At 40.4% G+C, this 24,590-nt stretch overlaps 1 protein-coding gene across 4 annotated transcripts in view; it reads right to left on the bottom strand.

Annotated features, from left to right (window-relative positions):
• Positions 1–24,590, bottom strand: part of PAPLN (papilin, proteoglycan like sulfated glycoprotein) — a 144,049-nt gene that overhangs the window by 33,879 nt on the left and 85,580 nt on the right. For 3 of the 4 annotated variants that reach the window (XM_040333471.1, XM_040333468.1, XM_040333469.1), the window contains exons 7-15: positions 22,145–22,275; positions 21,803–21,926; positions 17,730–17,810; positions 16,083–16,255; positions 14,313–14,436; positions 14,080–14,206; positions 11,298–11,357; positions 7,911–8,118; positions 1,104–1,280 (exon numbers count right to left, since the gene is read on the bottom strand). In XM_040333471.1, the coding sequence (XP_040189405.1) occupies positions 1,104–1,280; positions 7,911–8,118; positions 11,298–11,357; positions 14,080–14,206; positions 14,313–14,436; positions 16,083–16,255; positions 17,730–17,810; positions 21,803–21,926; positions 22,145–22,275 (1,205 nt within the window). The remainder of the gene's footprint in view (positions 1–1,103; positions 1,281–7,910; positions 8,119–11,297; positions 11,358–14,079; positions 14,207–14,312; positions 14,437–16,082; positions 16,256–17,729; positions 17,811–21,802; positions 21,927–22,144; positions 22,276–24,590) is intronic. The other variant, XM_040333470.1, reaches the window with a different exon arrangement.

The raw sequence follows: 24,590 nt of genomic DNA, 5'->3' as shown, positions 1-24,590 counted from the left end.
CAGAAGATACTTATAAAAGTATTAATAGTCAAAATATTAATAGTAAACTAATGCAACCCCGCCAAGAAATAGTAGAGGCTGTTATGACATACAAACTATAGTAGATGCCAGCAAGACCCTTGAAAATTAAATGAGAAAACCATCCAGTCCTAATATACCAAAATATTGCATCCACTATCAGGTAACTGAATTGCAAAATAACAAAATGGAAATTATACATATCAGTAATAACTAAAAGGCATGATTGCAATCACAAGATGAATGCATTAAAAATACATGTGCAATGAGTACAAGCAGATACCACTGTGTCCTCTCAGGAATTAAAGGGAATTCAGGCATTTCAACCACCAATTTTTGCAACCCAGCTAGAAGATCATTATTTTACTGAGCACTAGGCTTACACTAAATTAAAAGGCTTTAGGTGTTATACAATGTTTCTAATGGTCTTGAATGTGTACGACCAATGATATACAAGTTCATGTCACTCAGCAGGACTTTATGTGAGAACAACCTTGTGACAAAATCTTCTTAAAGTAAAGTCTGCTACCAGTTGTTACTACTAGAGGGCGCATATTAACAAACAAACTAGCAAACAGGATATGTCTAGTTTTTCTATAGGCGCCATTGCCACTGCTCAAGGTGGGGGGGGGGGGGTTGTTGGACTTAAACAGAATCAGCTTTGTTTAATAAAAAATTCACAGTGAAGGTTAGTTGTGTTACTGCACCTATAAAGCAGCACTTATTAAAAAAAACGATTTTCTGTCCAAGATAATTCAGATAATTGGCCTTAGTTAGATGTGATTACATGAAACTTACAGGGGAGCAGAAAGAGGAATGTGGTTAGGTATCTTGGTGAAAAATGTTACAGGTAAGGCACTGCTTTCATAATTTAAGCTGCTAATGCAAATAGGAAGTTTTAAAAGTAAAACTGCTTTTTAAACAATATGGTGGCAGTGCACAAAGTTTGGGAAACACATGTCTACTGAAAGGGTTTGAATAACTGATTGACCTTTTAGTCTACAGAGGTAAGTACATTTACATCTTGAAAACCACAAATCCATGCATACTAAAAGTGTGTGATATATAAAGATAATGTTTCATACCAAGCCCCACTCTCCAATGTGCCAGCCAATTTCCTGAACACAGTTTTCGCCATTGCACAGCTGGCTGTCTGATGGTTTGAGTTGATGCATACAAGCCGTGTCCTGGACAATGGCACCAGTGTCTGTTCTACAAGTCACTGTTCGTTTCTGTATTCCTTCTCCACATTCTGTTGAGCACTGGAAGACAATACCTGACTTTTAACAGTATATACTGATTTATTTTATTTTATTAATCATGACACGGTAAATCAAATTAATAACAGAAACAAAATGAGAACTAGAGAGACAATAAAAATAAAGTAAACATTTTATAACTTTGTAGTTCAAGATATGGAACACCCTAAACAAGTCTTATAAAGAGTAAACTGAGATTGACAACATCATATTTTTGTCCTACTATTTCCTGATAATGAGAGGTGTGTGTGTGTGTGTGTGTGTGTGTGTGTGTGTGTGTGTGTGTGTGTGTGTGTGTATATATATATATATATATATATATATATATATATATTTTCATATACAGTATCTCACAAAAGTAAGTACACCCTCACATTTTTGTAAGTATTTTATTATATCTTTCATGTGACAACACTGAAGAAATGACACTTTGCTACAATGTAAAGTAGTGAGTGTACAGCTTGTATAACAGTGTACATTTGCTATCCCCTCAAAATAACCCAACACACAGCCATTAATGTCTAAACCACTGGCAACAAAAGTGAGTACAACCTTAAGTGAAAATGTCCAAATTGGGCCCAAACTGTCAATATGTGTGGCCACCATTATTTTCCAGCACTGCCAGAGCTTCACAGGTTGTCACTGGAGTCCTCTCCCACTCCTCCATGATGACATCACAGAGCTGGTGGATGTCAGAGACCTTGCGCTCCTCCACCTTCCATTTGAGGATGCTCCACAGATGCTCAATAGGGTTTTGGTCTGGAGACATGCTTGGCCGGTCCATCACCTTTACCTTCAGCTTCTTTAGCAAGGCAGTGGTCATCTTGGAGGTGTGTTTGGGGTTGTTATATTGGAATACTTCCCTGCGGCCCAGTCTCCGAAGGGAGATAATCATGCTCTGCTTCAGTATGTCACAGTACATGTTGGCATTCATGGTTCCCTCAATGAACTGTAGCTCCATAGTTTCGGAAGCACTCATGCAGCCCCAGACCATGACACTCCCACCACAATGCTTCACTGTTGGCAAGACACACTTGTCTTTGTCCTCCGCAACTGGTTGCCGCCAAACACACTTGACGCCATTTGAACTAAATAAGTTTATATTGGTCGCATCAGACCACATGACATGGTTCCAGTATTTCATGTCCTTGGTCTGCTTGTCTTCAGCAAACTGTTTGCAAGCTTTCTTGTGCATCATCTTTAGAAGAGGCTTCCTTCTGGCACAACAGCCATGCAGACCAATTTGATGTGGCGTGTGGAGTATGGTCTGAGCATTGACAGGTTGGCCCCCCACCCCTTCAATCTCTGCAGCAATTCTGCCAGCAGTCATACGTCTATTTCCCAAAGACAACCTCTGGATATGATGCTGAGCAAATGCACTCAACTTCTTTGGTCGACCATGGCGAGGTCTCTTCTGAGTGGAACCTGTCCTGTTAAACCACTGTGTGGTCTTGGCCACTGTGCTGCAGCTCAGTTTCAGGGTCTTGGCAATCATCTTATAGCCTATGCCATCTTTATGTAGAGCAACAATTCTTTTTTTCAGATCCTCAGAGAGTTATTTCCCATGAGGTGCCATGTTAAACTTCCAGTGACCAGTATGAGAGAATGAATGAATGAATGAATGAATGAATGAAGGAAAAACTTATAAAGCGCGGCGCATGCGAACTGAATCGCTTCTGGGCGCTAGTTGTTCGTGTCTCATGACATCAAAAGAGCAGAGTTTTGATCCGTCTTCTGAAAGTCAGGTGGTTTTCCTCCAACCGAATGCTGGTTGGTAAAGCGTTCCATAGTCTAGGACCCTGAAAAGCAAACCTTCTTTCTCCTTTGGACTTGTATTTGGTTTTTGGTACCCTGACCAGATTTTGGTCGGTGGATCGCAGAACGCGATTCGAATTGTGAGGTTCTATCTTGTCGCAAAGATATTGCGGAGCCTTCCCATGGATGCACTTATGTGTCAGGCAGAGTGCTTTAAATGCAATTCTGTCTTTTACTGGCAGCCAGTGAAGGGTTCTCAACGAAGGTGAGATTGATTCCCATTTTTTTTTCCCAGTCACCAGTCTGGCGGCCGTATTCTGAACGACTTGCAGACGGGAGATTTGGTACTTTGGGAGTCCGAGGTACAGGGCGTTAGCATAGTCCAGTCTGGAATTCACGATTGTTCCCACCACGACTGCTACGTCTTCTTTGGGGATAAATGGAATAAGTCTGCGTAGTAGGCGCAACAGATGGTGCGCTCCGCTGACTACTGACCCTATTTGTGCGTCCATTGTCATGAAGGTGTCGAAGATGACCCCGAGACTTTTGACTTTGGAGCTAGGGGTGATGATTTGGCCCAGAATGGGCGGGGGTGTCCAGGTTGTTGCCAGTTGACTCTTTCGGCTGGCGTGAAACATAAGGAGTTCTGTTTTTGAACTGTTGAGTTTAAGATAACTCTTAGGCCCCATACTCACGAGCAAACATGTCTGCTGAAACTGGCCCGCAGGCCAGTTTCAGCAGACATGTTTGGTCGTGTGTGGGCGCGAGCGGGCCGAATTCCAGCAAACATTTGCCCGCCGGGCCTTTTCCCAGCAGACAAATATTCCTGGACTTGTTTTAAAACAGCCCGCTGGAATTCAGCCCGCTCGGACATGTACGGTCGTCAGTACAGACCTACCGTACATGTCCAGGCGCCCGCCGTCCCTCGCATGCGTCGAATGACTTCGACGCATGCGTGGAAGCATTTTAAAGGCGGGCCGCGCACGTCGCCGCGTCATTGTCGCGGCGACACCGCGTCATCGACGCGGCGACACCGCGGACACGCCCCGCGTATTGTTTACGCGCGGACTTCTGTACGATGGTGTGTACAACCATCGTACAGAAGCCCTCTGGCAGACATGTATGGTGAAAACGGTCCGACGGACCGCTTTCACCATACATGTTTGTCCGTGTGTACCCGGCCTTTAGTCATCCAGTTTTCTATCAAAGAGAGACATTTCTCTAAACTGAGATGATGATCCTTTTTGTTGCAGATGCGAAAATACAGTTGCGTATCGTCTGCATAAGAGTGATAGAGTAGTTCTTGGCTACTGATAATATCAAAGAGAGGGCGAAGATAGATGTTGAATAGCACCGGTGACAGGGGGGATCCTTGGGGGACTCCACATGACACCGTGCGCTTTTCCGACGTGAAACAACCCAATTTAACTGTTTGTGATCGGTTTTCAAGAAAGGAAGAAAACCATGGTAAATCACCTTCTGCGACTTCTGCTACCTTGGCTAGTCGCATTAGTAACAGTTTGTGGTCTACCGTGTCAAAGGCTGCGCTTAGGTCCAGCAGAACCAGGAGACAAGATTCTCCTTCGTCTGCGGCCTCGAGGGCATCGTCCCATATTTTGAGTAAGGCCGTTTCTGTCCCGTGTCCGGGACGGAAGCCTGATTGTAATGGATCTAGTAGATTGTGGGTATCTAGATGCTGTTGCAGCTGTTGTACCACTACTTTCTCCATTATCTTGGAGAGAACATTTAGGCCTGTTATGGGACGGCGGAGAATGAGTGCAATAACACCAAATGCAACACACCTGCTCCCTATTCACACCTGAGACCTTGTAACACAACAAGTCCAATGACACCGGGGAGAGAAAAGGACTAATTGGCCCCAATTTGGACATTTTCACTTAGAGGTGTACTCACTTTTTTTTGCCAGTGGTTTAGACATTAAATGGCTGTGTGTTGAGTTATTTTGAGGAGATAACAAATTGACACTGTTATACAAGCTGTACACTCACTACTTTACATTGTAGCAAAGTGTAATTTCTTCAGTGTTGTCAATGTGAGGGGTGTACTCACTTTTGTGAGATACTGTATATATAAATATAAACCTATATTGAAAAGGATTTTTTGTCCTGTCCCTCAAATTTGTGAAACTTGATAAAATAAAATATTAAAAGATCTTAATATTTCAGTAAGATAGATTGACACAAGAAGTGATTGAAAATGTTGTATTTAACCACTTAAGGACCCGCTCACGTATATATACATCATCACTTTAAAGATAGATATCTCGGTAAGGGCAGCAGCCCCTGCCACAACCGAGATATTGATCTTTCCTATGAGCGGTCCTTTAAACGATAACGGTGGTCTCCGGGGCAGATTCGCCGCAAGATCACCGTTATCGGCGGCGGGAGAGGGCCCCCCCGATTACCAGAGCCGTCGGCAGCAGTGGAGGCGATCGCGTCCTGTGTCCTGCTCGGGTGGGATACGAGTGAGGGCAAGATGGCCCCCACCCATCTCCATAGCATAGCAGCACTTCCATGCTTCTTAAAGGCATATTTTTTTGTTGTAATTTTTTCAAATGACAATTTTTTTTTTTTTGTTTTTTTTTGCATTTTAGTCTAAATATGAGATCTGAGGTCTTACATTCCTTGTAATAGGAATCAAAGTGACCCATTTTTTTTTTAGTGTAAAAATTTATAAAATAAATAAAAATAAATAAGAAAACCCCCACATTTTTTTTTTTTAAAGCGCCCCATCCCGATGAGCTCGCACGCAGAAGCGAACGCATACGTGAGTAGCGCCCACATATGAAAACGGTGTTCAAACCACACAAGTGAGGTATCACCGCGATTGTTAGAGCGAGAGCAATAATTCTAGCCCTAGACCTCCTCTGTAACTCAAAAGATGCAACCTATAGAATTTTTTAAATGTAGGCCTATGGAGATTTTTAAGGGTAAAAGTTTGATGCCATTCCACGAGTGGGCGCAATTTTGAAGCGTGACATGTTGGGTATCATTTTACTCGGCGTAACATTATCTTTCAGAATATCTAAAAAAATTGGGCTTACTTTACTGTTGTCTTATTTTTTAATTCAAAAAAGTGAATTTTTTCCAAAAAAAAGTGCGCTTGTAAGACCGCTGCCAAATACGGCGTGACAAAAATTATTGCAATGACCGCCATTTTATTCTCTAGGGTGTTCACCAAAAAATCTGGTGAGAGGTGCGGAAGTTGATTCAACAACTCACCTCACTGAACCTAGGTCAGTACCCAATAGATTTTTACTATATATAAAGCAGATTCCACTAACACGCTAATAATCATTCTTGATGGTTCACTTAAGCTCAATTTTTTTGTTCTGCTAGTGGGCTAAACGGAAAAAAACTGAACCAATTCTTTATCCACAAAATGGAGGCAGATGCGGGAATCCTCCTTGCTGTGGCACTGTATTCTCACCGCACTGAAATTGCTGTTGCCGCTGTGCCATTGTTTTCTGACAGCAGAGGAGTCAGCTGGACTCCTCTGCTGTCAGAATACACTGATCAGCCAACAGGCTGCGGCGCTGATCGATCTAAAGTTTTCCAGCAAGCCCGTTTGTGAGCAGTCAATCAGTAGATTGAATGCTCTCAAAATGGATTGTCCATAGATGGATTAAACTTTGATCAATCTATGGACAACTTTACTCAATGCAGTTCATGCTTTCATCCCTGCAATGTGAAAACATACTACCCCTCCATCACTATCCATGTGGTTTGGCAAAACAAACAAGATCTGCCAGATGGAGGATCATCTCACTGCTTCTATCCACCACAAAAGGGGAGAGTTTTAAAGACACATGGTATCCATGGACTGCTTTCCATTATTCATCAACCTATCAGGATATTCTGTCCACTAATGTCACAGACTGAATGTCCCCCAGCTTGGTCCGATTCATTTTCAAGGTTGCATATTCAGACTTGGAGATAACCTAGATTAAAAGCATATTGTCTCAAGTGGGTCTGGAAATTACCCATGGAAAGGTGGGATCATTACAGTTCAGCCTTTCCATCCCTGATGCTTCACCCCCCCCCCCCTTTATCAATCCTCCCTATCTAACCCTAGGACTCTACCCTTGCTTCCCTCCCCTTCCCCCCCAGCCCTCTCTCCACCACCAACCCCCCTTTTCTTTTCCCTCCTTCTCCTTTTGCTCCTGACAAGGGACCCATTGCAAGCTCCAGTTAGCCCCTGGGACAGAATGGTTGTTATTCAGGGGAAGCAATGGCAAGATCTAGGAAGGATGTCAGAAATGTACTATATGCAATATCTGTAACTAACTAGGTTCCCTGTTGTGAGCCTACATATTAACAATGTATTGATATTCTTCTGCTGCATTGGAGACATTCATATGTTTGCTTGTACTTATGTTATTCTAAATAAAGAATTAAGATAAATATATATATACTGTAGATGTGGATTTCATCTTCTAATGTAAAATAGAATGAGGCATTGCAGACCTCACTTCTGAACATGCTAGTTGCCTGGCTATCTTACAGACCAGGAGTTTTGTTAACACTGATTTGCTAATACGCGTGTTTGTTCCTGCTGCTGGGCCTTTATAGGGAACCTGGCAGCCTAGAAATATAGAAATGTCATTGCTAACTTAACTTAAATCCAAATCCTTGCTTTGCTACATACTGGGTTGTCGACTCATAACACAATGCGTCCAGTAAAATCGGTACCTTTTAACCCATATTTGTTTAAAATTAATGATGCATCAAGTAGTTAACTGAGGATGGGAATCATCGCCACAGAAAGCTTACATCTTACACAGTAGCTGCTATATTTCTTTGCCGACAGGTTTTCTTTAAAAAGGCATCATCGGAATATGAGCAAGGTGGCACTTACTGTTGTCCATTGCCCCGTGTTCCATTTAGCACATGCTCGGAGATTGCAGACCTGCTGGGTGGCTGGCTTTTCTGTAAACGCAGTGCACTCTGCGTCGTTTACCGTTTGTTGGGAGGCTCTGCCTTCATAGGAAATGCAGTACACTGACCGCGTCATAGTGCCACCACCACAAGTGGCTGTGCATGGTCCCCACTCACCAATCTTCCAGCTGAAAGTCATATGAAAAGCGTGAGGATGTTATAAATGTATTTACCCTACAGAAGGTCTGAAACAGAGCATCTGGCAATTAAGCTGATCATTCCATGAACTACCTTTACTAGGCTTCAATTTTATTTTAAATCTGGATTTGCAATCTAAAGGATTATATGTAATGTATAATTATTTTTAGTTAGTTTTTATTTCAGTGTTTTGTGATCTGACTTTCACATTTCTACACACTTAGTCTTACTGTTTTTTATTTTACTAAATAGAGAGATGTGTAAATTATCTGCTAGGGGGAGGTCTGTATTTTATTGCATTTACTTACTTGCTTAACAACTACTGAGATATTAACCACATAGAACACGTATCCCTAAATCCGCTTACCAATAGTACAGAGACAAGGTAAGGTTTTGGCAGCATTTTTGCCTTTTAATAATATGGAGACTGAGTATTAAAATCTGCTGACATACATGGAGTTAAAGTGTTTGTTATCCCAACATTTCATATTCCTTATATGTGCTTGCTGTACCATGTACTTGTAGGAACAATTATCCTGTTCTCTTTGTATTGCTTCTTTTGTGTGAAATCCCTGGTGTTCCTGTCAGTCCCTCCACTTCCCTATAATAAAAAAAACTGACCACACTAAGCTGAAGAGCACATAGTGGTCAGTTTTCTAGCTATTCTCGGAAGTCAGCCTGCTCTCCTTCAATGATTAGACTTGATAATTTACTGGTTCACTGAGCTCCAATAATATAGCATTTTCTTTGAGAGGAGAGATACATCTCTCCTTCACAGCAGCCTCGCTGCCTGCCCCTGCTCCCTCCTGCCCATTCACAGAAAGCTTTGGATTTTGAGAATGGGTTCACAGAATACAAAGTGTTCAGTGATTGGGCAAGTGTAAAGGAGAGGTGGGCAAGTCTAGCTGTAAAGGAAATTATAGCTGCTGTATAGGACACCCGTAGCTGGTGTGTCAGAGCCCCAAGGGTATAGCAATAGCTATACTACTCAGCGATACAGTAAATTATAATGGTAAAAAGCACCATTAGGTATTTTTTTTTCGAGTTCTTTAAAATAACGGCATATTACATTTTCACTGTAGGTCCACAATAAAACATCACAGGGTTGTGGCCAAAATGGTTGGCAGTTGTGCTCAGTGGCATTCTTCTTTAGATACGATTGCTTTAATGCAAAATGCTCTGTTTCAACAAATAATTACATGCACCATATGGAAAAAAAGGTTTTAAAAGGATAAGTTCACCTTTTTTCTTTCTAAATTCCAACTCGCGTTTGTACCAATATAGCATTCATGTATATTTTTGGCAAAAATATAAAAGCTTTCCATTATATCTACACACTTACTTCACTTGTCCTCATCCATGTTTCCAAACTTATCCATTGCTTCTGCCTTACTTCCTGGTCAGACTAGAGGTCATGACACAGGAAGAAGCTGACCACATTTACAAGGTATGCCATTTGCATGGCTATTTTTATACACCTAAAATTACTAGCTGCTCTTTCAGTGCCATTAATTGTTAACAGCACACCAAACACAGAAGCAAACACACATTTTGCCATGTGAAAAAACGAGTGGCAAATGCTGCAAAATGCAAAGAAAAATATATGCAACCTATAAAACGCCCAAATGTCCCATAAGCCACATGTAGTGCAGCCAATTGAAATCTACAGGCAGCCGTATGCGTGTCAAAGAAAAAACGAGACACAAAACGTTCGCTCTCACTATGAATGGGGCCTGAAAATTAAATTGGTGCATTAACACAAGAACTCCATTCACATCTGTGCGGTTCTATGCATTTCAGAAATGCACTGCACCAAAAATTGTAGTAAAAACGCACCAAGCTCCGCTCTAAAAAATTGTTCTGAAGCTTCTTTGGGGAGATTGCTGTGTGTAGGGTGCATGGGCTGCCCTATGTGTGATGAGTGAAAATGCTCTAAAATGCATCCCCCGTAGCGGGGGAAAAAACGCACGTGGGAATACGAGTTCCTGCTATGCAGCGACAAGAACAGAGCTTGACAGCTGAGTGTTTCTGTCTACTCCCTCCTATGTACTTGTATAAAGATTGGCCATAAACCATGCAATCTGATTGTATATTGTGTATTTAGTAAGAAAGGTGATCACTGATGGATTGCATTTAATTAAAAAACATGAGGCTGGGAGTGAGTGGGTGGGTGGTTAGGTAGGAGGGTGGATGGTGCAGTGTGTGTGCTAATGAGGTAAGCTGGTCAACTCCTTCCTGTGTCATGACCTCTAGTCTGACCAGGAAGTAAGGCAGAAGCAATGGATACGTTTGGAAACATGGATGAGGACAAGTGAAGTACATAGGGGAGCTGGAATTTAGAGGGAAAAAAGGGTGAACTTATCCTTTAATTCTTTGCACCAGACATGTAAGATCTTAAAGCTTTAAGCACCCACTGCACCAGGCCCACTTCCAAAGATCACCAGAATGTAAAAAACCCAAGAAGAAGCAACACACACTTTTTATTGATTATTATATAGTTTTTCATTTTGCTTGTGCATTAAACATTCTAAATATGTTTGGTTGCATTTTTTATACACAGATTACTTGTTTGTAAATTATTTTATATGGGGAATACTTCTATGGAATAAAGCACAAAGTTTATTCAAATTAAATTCTGCAGTGTGAATACAAAATATAAAACTTTAATCAAGATTTTTTTTACAGCCAGTATTTTGCTGTTTTTATAAAAAATAAAGTTTCTGGCCTGGCAGCACTGAGCCAAAAATTGACTAGAGTATTTAAGAGATAGTATGTGAAATCAAAGTAATCTTAAATATTGTATGTGTGTATTGTAAGTCTACATATAACATAATTCCATGTGAAAGTTGGAACAACAAAACGTTGATCCATAAACCTCAGGCAGATGCCAATATTCCCCAACATTTGTATTAACCCCCTGGATCATTTAATCTTCAAAAAATGTAGCTGGTGATAGTAAGAAAGGTATTCATTTTATTTTCAAGTTTGGCTGTTCTTCGGTATACACCGCATATATTCTTCCATGTAAAAGCAAAGCTTGAAAAACACAAGGCAAATCAATCATTGGTCACCAACAGACTGTAGGTTTTAGTATCCCGCAGAAGACACTGCAAAGGTCAGTAGGTTAAAGCAAAGCTGCACCCAGTAAAAACATTTTTCTCCCGTTTACCTGTTCATTTTTGTGTTCACTATTCGACTCCACATTGTTGGCTGATATATGTAAGACATCCTTTTACACAGAATAAACACATATAAATGCATTATATGCACAATAACTACATGTACATTTACATTACAGTGCAGGTAATTTTTTTGGGGTGAAGAAGAAAGTAGGTTGTAGTGGTCCACTGTGGGGAGATTTTCTCCAGGTGGCACACAGGAGAACTTACTGTTAAATTTAAGATTAGGTTCAGAAGGACCTCGGAAATAAAAAGATCAAATTTTCAAGAATTATCAAATCAGCAGGGATTCATTGTAAGCGACAAGGAAAAGACAAATCCAAATAAAGAAGAATCATTGTAGTACAAATCGCTGCAAGACCCTAAAGTGACACTAAATTATATCCTCATTCACCAAAAATATTTATTTAAATAACTTGTTATTGTGTTTTTTTGTCTTTTGAACGTCCTTCATGAGCTTTCGAACCTAACCTCCCCCCACTTTTATGTGTTTGAAACAAACTGTGCACGTTAACTATGGTCAGCCATGTGTACTGCTTTATGCACACTACAAGTCCAGGCATGTACTGGCCATCGGGACTACCGGGACTTTCCAATGGGCCGGTTTCAGCGGCCGCCTATTGCACCTGCGGTGTGGTGAATTCCCCCCAAAGGTACACATCGATTTACCCCTCAATCGCTGACAGCTGGCGCCTGACGGGTAGATAGTGATGCATGCAGAGTAGAGCAGTGAGCGTTCTATCTCATGTCACGCTGCTCCCCGGCGGCCCTTCCTCTCTTCTCGTCCATCCCCATTGGCTTGTGACATCATCTGGGATGGACTAGAAGAGAGGAGCAGCGTGACATGAGATAGAACTTGTTACACACGCTTCCTGCACCACTCTGCATTTGAAGAAAACAACAAGTAAACACTGTGCCCTGAATGTGCCCTAAAGTGCCCTGAAGTGCCTCATGTGTCCTGAATGTGCTCTGATTGTGGCCCGTGTGCCCTGATGTGCCCCATGTGCTCTGATGTTCCCCGTGTGCCCCATGTGCTTTGATATACTCTGCTGTGCCCCATGTGCTCTGATGTGCCCCATGTACCCTGATGTGTCCCATGTACCCTGATGTGCCCCATGTACCCTGATGTGCCCCATGTACCCTGATGTGCCCCATGTACCCTGATGTGCCCCATGTACCCTGATGTGCCTCAGGTACCCTGATGGGCCCTGATGTGCCCCAAATGCTCTGATGTGTCGCATGTACCCTGATGTGCACTGTACCCTGATGTGCACTGTACCCTAATGTGCTGTGACCTGGGCCAGTCTGGATAAAGTCCAGGGCCACATTTTTGTCCCAGTCAAGCCCTGTACAAGTCTCATAGTTCATTGTTCCTAGTCCATCTCAAGAGCAGACAAAAAGGGATGGCTAAGTTCCTAGATACAATGGGACCATGGAGGATGAACATAGCCACCCTCTACCAGGAAGTCTGATTGCGGCAGCAAAACCAAAAGTAATTTGGAGATTTGTGGAGGGCTGGTAGAAGGTACTTTTTGAGTTTATAGTACGTTGATCGTTTTCTTTTCTTTTAAACATGATTTTATTGTCACTTTTAGACCAAGAACAAGAAAAGCAGATTCTTATGCCGCGTACACACGATCGATCCATCCGATGAAAATGGTCTGACGGATTTTTCCATCAGTTAACAGATGAAGCTGACTGATGGTCAGTCGATGGATAAATAACCGATGGGGCCTACACACGATCGGTTTGGGTCTGATGAAAACGGTCCATCAGACCGTATCAGTATCATGAGGAAATAGGAAATTTTTAAGGGAAGAGAAAAAGGAAGAAAAGGGTCTCCAATAGTGAAATACCGTAAAATATGTTAAGTTTAATAGCTAAAATCATGGACACGCGAGGCTGACGCACACCGGAAGTGACCGGAATTGATGTGAGAATGTGTCTGGAACGCCGATTTTCCTTGCTTGCTTTTTTCAACTTTTATGTAAGAGTCCATGATTTTAGCTATTAAAAACTTAACATATTTTACGGTATTTCACTATTGGAGACCCTTTTTCTTCCTTTTTTTTCTTCCCTACGTCATTGTGACACATATTGAGGCTTTATTCCCCTGTATGGGGAGGCATTAATCACTCCAAACCAGGAGAGCTGCACCAGCTGGAGACCGAACGGTTAATGGAGCAGGAAGGGGAGAAGGAGAGAATGGAAACTTGAGGTTGATCCAGTAGAGACCCATTTATGCCTATTACCATTCCATTAAGGTGAGAGTTCTGGGAGACTGGTGGGAGGATTCCTCATCATTCCAGAGTACTTATTATTGTGTACCATCTTTTATGGACCATTCCTGAATGACCATCTGAAGACAGACATTCATTATATATATTTGTTTTCACCCAAGCGGACTTTATTTTCATTTATGTTCACATATATTACGGACACTAGTTTAGTGCTATATATATACACATATATATATATAAAATTTTCATTTTTTTTTTCACTCACCACCCGTTTTAGGCACTTGCCTTTTTTAAGTGACCACGTTTTAGGCACTTTCAATCCTCAGTGATTATTATAATTATTTTTCTTCATTCATTTTTACTGGTTACTCCTTTTTGACATCAAAGTAATTTATTTTTGGATATTTTTGTTTTTATGTTTGATGTATTTTTCTTGAGCGCGGTATTACATATTATTATAATGGATAAGCCTAAGCTTATAAACAGAATTTCTATTATGTAAATGAGAACAAAACCATACTGTATATCACACCTTTTTGTTTGTGGACATAACTGAGTGCTGCAGGTTCGGTTGCTTGGTGGAGCTCGTTTGTCCCTACACATATAATCTGGGTACGCCTCATTGTCTATTGTGCAGAACACTAAGCGGGATTGGTAACCTATGAGAGAATTAAAGACAGGATGTTATGATATTGGCTATATATAAATTATAAGGCTAACACTGAAAAATAAAAATATAATTTCTTCTTGTCTGGATTATTTTACCTCCACCACACTCTGCACTGCATTCACTCCAAGAGCCATAACTCCACTGGTAGTCATCTGTTTCCTCCTGGTTGGGTAGGTAGTATTGATATTGTATTCCACGGTTGGATTCTTGTCCAATGAGCTGAATTTAACAACAGTTATTTAGCCCAATGACAAAGGCCAATGAAACTGAAATTTTAATATCAACATGGAGGATGATTATAGTTTTTTGGGAGCTCAGTTGCTAGAAACATCTACTGGAGTTCCCAGTCCACTGCCAGGGCTTTTGCCATCGGAATTAAATTCTACATTAACTTCTTTGAAGAACTCAGTGGGGTAAGTAAAAAAAGGCTGTAGAAAATATTGCCACATTTAGAATTTGTGCACACAGATGTCAAAGCAGCAAGCAGCAGCTACTAGGGAAATGTCTTGCATTGAAAATGCTATTTTTGTTTGCACTTACACAGACTTGTATTTAGAGTCGGTTCACACTAGGGCGACACGACTTCCAGCGCGACTTTCAGAGGCGACTCCGACACGACTTGAGCATGAACCACAGGGAGATCTGGGGCGATTTACAACACGACTTGAAGTCGTCTCCAGGACAGGAGACTTTCCAGTGGCCAATCAAACAACAATCAGCTCTAGGGGAGGGAGGGGGAGGGAGAGGTTTGCCTGAGAAATGTATGTTATCTTCCTGGAAAGTCGCTTCAGTTAAGACAGTGATCAGACTTGGAGGCGACTTCCATTGAAATCAATGGGTACAAATCGCCTACAAGTCGGATTGAAGTAGTATAGGAACCTCTTCTGAAGTCGGAGCGACTTGAGTAGTGTGTATTAACACCGCTCCCATTCACTTACATTGTTTTTCTCTACAGCGCGACTTGGGACGATTTGAGGTGACCTCAAGTCGGATCCCAAGTCGCCCCAGTGTTAACCGACTCTTAGGGTAAAAAGTAAATCAGGTGCACCGGAACACAACTTGCTGCATTAAGAAAAATACCAATAAAAATACAATTGTAGAAATTAACACAAATGGACAAGGCTCCATAAGATTCAAATCAAAAGTCAACATTGCCTAGCAAAAAAACACAAGCCCTTACAATGTTTCAAAGGTAACTCCACTTTCGTGGGGAAAAAAAAGCAAATAAAGGAAAAAAAATATAGTGTGTACAATTGCGATACAAGTCATATTGTAATTGAATGTTATTACAAATTACCTTTCCTTTTCAATCTGCAGCCGCTGTAATTTTCTATAAATGCAAATGCAATATGGTCACCTGGAGGTGTTCTGTACACATAATGTGTACTGACCACTCCCCAGGAACATAATTTCTTGCTTGTGTGACTGGCTCACCAATTTTCCCAGAAGTCTGCCTAAGACACAAGTCAGATTTCAGGCATCCCTTGCAACAGAAATTTTATTTTTGGTGAGATATTTCCAAAAGGAACACGTCTAAAAGGGATGCAGGCCCAGCATCTTTCCTCATTGGTGCCCTGCAGCTGCCACAGCTGACTGATACCACTCCCATTAGACCCACTCAGCACAGAGGACCAAACATTTTTTTCAGAAAACCAAAAGGTAGGAATCTGCAAAAAAGGTTGTTATTATCCTTGCAATGTACATAGATCACCCAGGGGGAATGTTTTTTTCTCAACAAAAGTGGAGTTACGCTTTAAATTGAAAAGATGTAGATATATTTCTCAGCAGTAGTTGTATGCATACTGAAGATGTAATATACAATAAGAAAGATTTGTCTCTCCTTCATTTGTCATCAACAGACATACCTCAATAACCAGGGGTTCAGTAGTTGGTCCCCTGGCTGTTAGGACCTCAGGTGCAAGGTCTCCCTCTGATCCTCGATAGTAATGAAGGGTGGTGCTGCCTATGTGCAGAGTCCGGCTGTATTCAATGGTCCAATGTCCATTCAGGTAATACTCACCACGTACATTCTTTACAGCTGAAAAGAAGAATATATAACTATTAGATAAAATCTAAATTATACTGTACAAACCTTTTTCATAAACTAATTTTGATATGTTTTGTTCTGTATATTTTGATTAATTTAGCAGTATTAATTGGCCATATTTTTAAAGGAAACCGCTTGCGTTAAAAAAAAATCTATATAATGTTACGTTGCTGATTAATACTAGTATCTGACAACATTGTCAGCATTTCACTGTCATTGTCCTTATATGCAGACTACTGTGAAAGTAAGTGCTATTATGCTATTCTGTCTTGAATTAAAACCATTTAGTAGACAGATGTGATATTGGATTGTGTGTCATCATGAGAAAAGCTCTATAGGAGCTTAAAACTTAACAGACTCAAAGAACAAGTGTTTTATGCCTGTGATTTCATAGGGGAGATTTCTGACACTGACCAGCCCCCCCCCCCCCACCCGTTTTACTCACTTGAGCCCTTCGATCCCTCAGCAGAAAACGCGATCTACCTCTCTGCCCATTGTCTCAGCTCTTGATTGGATAGATAGCAGCACAGCCATTGGCTCCTGATGCTGTTCATCAAATCCAATTACGCAGGGGACGGGGGCCGACCCAAGTCGGGCATTCTGTGTCTATGGACGCAAAAGCCGGACTCGGGAGCGCGCCCGCAAGGTAACCCCCCGGGAGAGCACTTCTCCTAAGGGGTTTACTGATGCCGGGAGGAGACTCGAGCGCCGGTGGGGGACCCCAGAAGAGGAGGATTGGGGCCACACTGTGCAAAATGAACTGCACAGTGGAGGTAAGTATAACAAGTTTGCTATTTAACAAACCCCTTTAAAAACGTAACAGTATTTTCAGCTTTCTTCACTCTTTTCAAGAAAATATATATCAGTTTTGCACAGGCACAGGATTTCTGTTTTTGCAGATAAAACATTAAGTAGTAAATCTTGCCAAATATCTAAAGGACCTCCTGAAGAAAACCTCCATCCCTTGGTCAAGTTTTGTTAAAAACAGTATTATTTTATGGTTAAAATAGTTGTGTGAGAATTTGCCTAAAAAACTCATTTATAAATACATTTATCGTACTATTTTGAGAAAGATTTATGTCACACAATGGGGTTGACTTACTAAAGTCAAACAGGCGGTTTTCACTTTGGGAAATTTACCCCAGAATTTAATTAATGAGGTGAAGTTCTGTTGACTTCCATTATCAAGTCCTGTCCAAGAAAAATGCTGTTATTTTATTTTCCCCACATATGATTGAAATTTCCCCACATTTACTAGGCTCTGGGGCAAATTCCATTGCAGAGTAAACAGCCTATTTGCCTTTAGTAACCACTATTTTTTAATAAACAAAAGAGATGTGTTGTACACACTGTGCTTGCATTTCTACTAAAGTCTCAATAAAGAGCTATGTATTTTACTTTCATGCTTCTTGCAATACAATTTGGGGAAAACATTGTCCTTTAAAAACGATCATTCTGAATTTACCTAAAAAGTTCCTTGTAGGAGTGATTTCCTTCACCTGAATATTGACTGCTCCAGTTGGAATGGTGAACAGTTGGCTGTATCCTAGAAGACCAAGTGAAAACTCCAATATAGACATATTTTTATACTTTTTTTTCCAATTTTTTTTATTGAGTTTTGAAAAGTATATACAGTGGTACAAAAATGGGCTTATCCAAACAGCTTGTACATTTGACATATGTGTAAGAAGGTAAGGTAGCCAGCAACAGTGTACATGGAATCATATTATTATGCAAACTGTAAAACAGTATTGAAGGGCCAGCACTGAGCATGTTGCAGGCGGTATGTGGTATAACATGGATTAGATATGCAGCTTTCACCAATAAATGTAGTGGTAAAGGCAAATAAAGAATAAAGGAGGGTAAACAAGTAAGGGGTCAAAAGTAGGGGGTGGGGGAAAGGGTGGGAGGAGCCAACAATGGAAGTTGTCACTAATCCCAGGTTCTAAGGTATTGCAGAGACTGTTGCAATTCCAATAATTCACTGATCACATTTGCGCTGTAGGTTATGACCCATGGCTCCCAGAAGTCTAGTTCCTCATTAATTAGGGTCCAATGCATTCAAGTTTTGACTTTGGGGCAGATAGGTGTGGCCAGAGCCATGCCTTCACGATCACTTGCTTCATGGCTCTAAGGAGGTGCGTCATGAGGGTAAACTGAGTCCTAGTGATTCCGTTTCCAGTTTTCTGTTAAGAAGGGCCTCCAGTGGATTCAGTGACACCAATGGCGGAAGAGGATATGGATCATATCGTATACCTGTCGCCAAAAGTGGTGCACCACTAGGCAGAATCACCATGTATAAAAGAGCTGCCTCCAGGCAGTCATGGAAGCAGTAAGTTGATGTGTTAGGAATTAAAAATAAGAAACTCACCGATGCAGGTGAATGAACTGTGCCTGATAGGAATGTCAATCAAGTGCTAGCCTAAACTCACCTCTGGCTATATGAAGTAAAAAACAAATGGCTGCACATCGATGAAAGTCCGATTGATGTTTATTAATCACCAAATTCACATCAAAATACCAATGCACAGTCTTGTAGACGCATTTCACACAGTACAAGTGTGCCTAATCATTAGGATGTGTTAGGATCGTGTGGGCTTACTTTCTACTGCTGCAGTATTGCGTGAGCAGGATTTCGTGATAGCCAAGATTTGGTCCCAATGTATGGGGTCAAGGTGTAATTGGAGATCTTGTACCCACCTGCTAACATGGCCTCAAGGTGCCATCAATTGCTTAGAGAGTTAAATTGCATACAGCAAAGAGGATCAGCCGAACTGAGTGGGGATCGTTCTTACATTTAGATTCGAAAGGTGTTAAAGTTAAGGGGGTTCCCCAAGGCATACAGTCGCCATCAAGTAATGCTTAACCTGCAAATATCGAAATAGTTTGGTTGGAGGTAAATGGAAGGATCTTTGGAGGTCTGTAACAGGGTTTACAGTATAAGTGACTTTTGATTCTGGGGAGGCAGCCACAACAAATTTTGAACAGATAGGGGACCAAAGTCCACTGCTTTTTTATACCTTTTTAGAGGTATATTTCATTATATTATTCACGTTCTTGGGTTTTATGATATGTCCCACAATTTTTCTTTAAAGTACACTAGTAACAGTATGCCCCTATGTTGAAAGGGCCAAATACAGAAGGTCGTGTCAATGCAGTGGTGAAGAGCAAAGATGTATGTACTGGTTCAGTGGCAACAAACGCCAAAGCATTGTTGATACAGTGGCAGCAAGTCTAGAGGCAGATTTTGCTGCTGTAGTGAGTAAAGAGAAGTAGTGAAAGCAGGTGGGTACGATAGAGGTCAGGAGCAATGTTGAGAGTGCAAGGCTCAGGGTTGGAATAAAGGCAAAGTAATCTTGTGGTTTCAGGCATGGTGGTGAAAGAAGGGGGGTACAAGCACAATGATAACTAGGTGGGGGGTGTGTTGGGGTTGCTGGCACAGCAGTGGTGAAGAATGTGGTTGCAGGTGCAGTGTTATATAGTGCATCTATGAGATGCTGTCGGCTGTAACTCCAGATACAGTCCCACTGGCCAGAAGCAGAGACTGGGTGCTGAGGTTGGTGGTGTGAGCTCCTAAGTTGGTGAATACAGTATCTCTGTAAGCCACAGTGAACCAGTTCAGAAATTAGAAAGTCATGCTCCATCACAACAAAAACTTACAAGGATTGCTCTGGATATGCTTTCCACTGGTTATAATTGTTGTGGATAGTGTAGGACTACATTTAAATGTGGATGCTCTGCGATTATTGCACATGTACCAGGTATTGGCACCACTCTGGATTATCTCAAGGACTATACACTACAACCCCAGAGCAGACCTAGCAGTGATAATCTTCTCTAACCTGCAGTGAGTCAGCAATCAATTCCCAAACACAGGAGGTTTCCCATCACTCATAACTTATTTGTGGCCCCTACATGTCACATGACCTACTCAAAAGAGCCACAAACAAGGTAATAGTGATAAGACAATGTCCTCTGTCGGGAGCTGATTGCTGGTATGTGTATAAAAGACAATTAGCGCCACATACCTAAAGTTCTATGTGCTATAAACAAACTATAAAGTTTGCTAATTAATATTGCACAGCTGCTGTACACTTAGAGTGCTGGTATGTGCAAGATTCACTGAAGGTTGAAGGAGATCATTAACAGAATGTCAGTGAGTATTTAGCACAGGAGGTGGAGAGTGGATTAGATTAGCAGTGGGAGGTGGGAAAGGGTATGGAAATGGTCAGAAAATGCTGTTTAAAAAAAGATTATTTTAAGTTAAATTCAGGCTAATATATATGTGGTTTTCCAAATATGACATAATGATCATTTTAATAATAAAAGTGTCAAACCTATTAAACACTAAACTGCTTTAAAACATATTATATACTAAAGATTATACTAGAGATATTGACACTGTCAAACAGTAACTCCTTAGACAGGACCCACGCTAAGATCTCCAACAAGGCCAGTCCCCTGACTGGGCTAAGAAACGCTGCACCCTCAATTGATATTTTCGAGTTGCTTATCTGTTTTTATTATTAGACACCATTTTTTACTGCACAAAATCTGTATGTCTTTTTTTGTTGTTCTCTATTGAATTCCCTCAATTTTTGGAGCTTCTGGATCAAGTGTGCTTTGCCTTTATGGAACTGTTGTCCTCCTTGTGTATGCCTGCTGTGGAATACTAGCCTCTGCCTATGGTGGACCCTGCCTACACAGTACTGTGTGATTCTGTCTTCTTTCCTTTGTTTTTATGGGCATAGGCGCACCTTTTTATCTTGAAGATGTATGCTGCAATATTAAAATGGGGGCACAACTCTTTGGGCCCACCTGTACGGCCACCCCCTGTTTGACTGAGTTAGTTTGTTAAAAAAAAATGTAAATTGTTTAAACAATTTTTAGGGCATTAACCCTTTAAGAAAATGTGGAGATTTCTGCAGCCCGAATTCCACCAATAGGAATTCTTGGAATGTGCTGGGATATTCTGGAATTTTCCTGACGTTATATAAAGTTCTGTGGGAAGTGGGGTTTCCTTACACCAGACCTCCTGTATGCAAAGAAATCCTCCCCCACCCATCGCTGGTACTTTATGAGGTTTTCTGCCACGTTGATATTCCAAGGGGGGAGGGTGTAATTGCTGTAAAGTTAAGCTCTCATAACTGATCTATTTGTTATGTTATTATTAAAATAATTAGCATTTTTACTATCAATAAGTAATTTGAGGAATCGAGTTTCCAATGTTTGCTTAATACCAATAAAGTGCCACAGCCTTTTCAATTCCATTTATTGTGTTCTGGTCTTTATTTCAATTGTATGATGTTGTATGAATAAAAGCAGTGGCGATCTTGCTATACCATAATAGAAACCTGCTTTACTGACAACAGTGAAAAATGGCATGATAATATTCGTTATAGCAATAAACAAAACATTAGAAATTACTAAAATGATATACTGTATACATAGTTTTTTAAAGAAATTATTTAATAATGTTGACTTGCCATGGAGTTTATGTAGGATAAAAGAGCAATAGAAAGACCTAAAGGAACATACCTTTTGATAATGTAGGTGTATCATAAGATCCTTTGACCTCATAGCAGGTGCTACCATCTCCTCCACACACTAAGCAACGGTCCTCTTTTTTAGATGAATCCAGGACATTGTCACAACCAACGGTCTAAATGATCAAACATCCAAATTCAAAATGTGAAAAAATAAATTAAAATAATAATTTTTTAGATAGAACTATCAATAGCTGGCCTATTAAAAAATGAAACAGCCAATACATAGCTAAAAAGTAATTTCTTCCTTATTAATATTTTACAAAATAAATAAGTTATAAACCCCAAACCACTAAATGTGCTCCTTAATATAATAGCATTTTAGATAACTTACCTTACACACCCCCTCTACACAGATGTCTCTTCTGCCTGGCTCACATGGTGTTCCATCAAGAACAGCATTCTTGTGCCTATAGTAAAAATTCTCTCCTTTGGGTATACAATTTAACTCACACTTATTGGATGCTGGAAATGAAAAGAGAATAATGTATAAATAAATTTCCTGTTTCGATTTCATGTACTTTAACCTTACTCATAACCTTTATTCTGTTTTATTTGGAACACCAATAAATGTTTATTCATGCCAAATGTTATAAAATTAGTAAGGTATTGTTATGCAACTTACAAGTACATTTTACAGATAAGAATATGAATGTCCAGGGTGCCAAGTGATAATCTGCAAACACACAAAAAGTACCAATCTGACTCTGAGAACCTCCAATGTAGTAGTTGATCACTGGTAACTCCACTTCAGTTGCTCAGGTTCAGACAACCTCCAACTCGTCACAACACTTGGCAAAAGATAAATTGGAAGAACCGTCACTCTGAAATCCATCCATAATTCAGATAAAAGTTACAGGGTAACTGCTAACATGTTTTGGCGAGTAGCCTTATTCACAGCATAGTTACCAACATGAACAACACATATATATGTATAGAAATTAAGTCACTGTGTCCACTCCAATTCGTTAATTAGTATAATTAGCAGTAGAGGACAACCACCACTGCAAAGAGTCTCTCTAGGAATGGAAACTTGTCACACAAATATATAAAAATATATATATGATAATATACATGAAAGAATTTTTTTTTTATACAATTTAATACACACAAGTTTTATCATTTAAACAAAACATCAGATAAAATCATTCAACGTGTATCGCTCAAGAATAAGTTTCCAAAACAAACAAAGATCTTATAGCAAGAAATGTCAGAGAGATAGATAGGTGGATAGGAGGTGACAGCTATTTCTATCCAGTGCATACACGAAGCACGGCTATAGAAATATTTTAATTACTAGTAGAATAAGATCTTATTGCCCTCAATGTAAAGGTAGAGAAAACGACTTATTTTCAACCTGATAATGTAACTAAAGCTGAAAGGCTGCCATTAAAAACTCTTAAAACTCAGAAAGGAATATTGATTAGGCAAGCTGATAAGTGTGGTTCAGTGGTAGTCATGAGTGTGGAAGATTATAAGAAAGAAGCATTGCGTCAATTATTGGATGCAACAACTTATTACAATTGCTTGATACAGGTGTGGAAATGGGATTTATGTCCCTTAAGACAGCTGAGTACTTGTTGCTCCATGATCCAGTGGTCCCAGTCTTTCATCATTTACCTAAAACTACAAAAAAATACCCCTACAATTCAGGGACGTCCCATTGTTGCTGGAATAGGTTCACTTTTTGAGACTGGGCCACTAGATCGACCAATATTTGCAGCCCCTGGTATTAAGGTTACCAGGGTCATATAACGGATACTACTGTTGTTCTGGCTAGCACTAAGAATATGACTTGGAATTATATTTCTATTTGGATTACTATGGATGTGAAGGCATTATATTCCTGTATTCCCCATGAATTAGCTCTTGATGCCCTCAGGTTTTATCTCTAACATCATAGCTCTTACAGCGTTGAACTCAAAGAGTTTATTGTGATGACAGTGGATTTCTTGTTAAGACACTTTTTTCTTTTGAGAACATGTTTTATCTTCAATGTAGAGGTGTCTACATGGGGGCAAAATTTTTCCCCTCCCTAGCTCATTTTATATGGGGTGGTGGGAGGAAGAGTTTATTTTCTCTCCCAAAAAACCTTTTATCAGATATATTGAATAGTATGGTCGCTTTACAGATGGCTTTCTTTTTATATGAGAGGGTACCCCGGAAGACATCTCTCTTTTTAATATGCATCTTAACAAACATAATCTGAACTTAGAGTTTAGCTGTGACTTCAACATACGTGACATAACATTTTTGGATATTAGTTTGGAGGGCAATTCCATAAGTGGGACTGTATCCACCTGTACTTATTGGAAGTAATATGCCGGAAATTGGGTACTTCTGGTGACTAGTTGTCACCCAGAACACACAATCAGTCCAACTTGGGAAATATAGAAGAGCTCTACTGAGGTAAGCTTTGTTCAAGAGTGCGATATAGTAGCCTCGACATTAGTAGCATACAAATATAATTCTAGAGATGTTAATAGAGCAATAGAGACAGCTGCAGATAGAGTAGATCTGTGCTATTGAAACATAAATCTTGCATGAAATGTAAATATAATGCTGGTTGTACCATCACTTTTGTAACTACCTATTCAGGGGAATTTCATTTATTTAAAGATATCATTTCGAGCCGTCTCCCTTTTTTGAGAAAAATAGTTGTAGATTTTCCAGCCTTCGGGCGAAAAAAACCCTGGGAGGGATATTATTGCCCAATCTAAAGGTTTGGAGAAGACATGGTTAAACACCAATAGATCGTATGCCTGTGGTGTTAACACATG

Source organism: Rana temporaria, chromosome 13 (assembly GCF_905171775.1).
Source record: "Rana temporaria chromosome 13, aRanTem1.1, whole genome shotgun sequence".
In the NCBI taxonomy this organism is placed as follows: Eukaryota; Metazoa; Chordata; class Amphibia; order Anura; family Ranidae; genus Rana; species Rana temporaria.
Note: the sequence above shows the minus strand (reverse complement) of the source record. Positions and strands in the feature narration are given on the sequence as shown.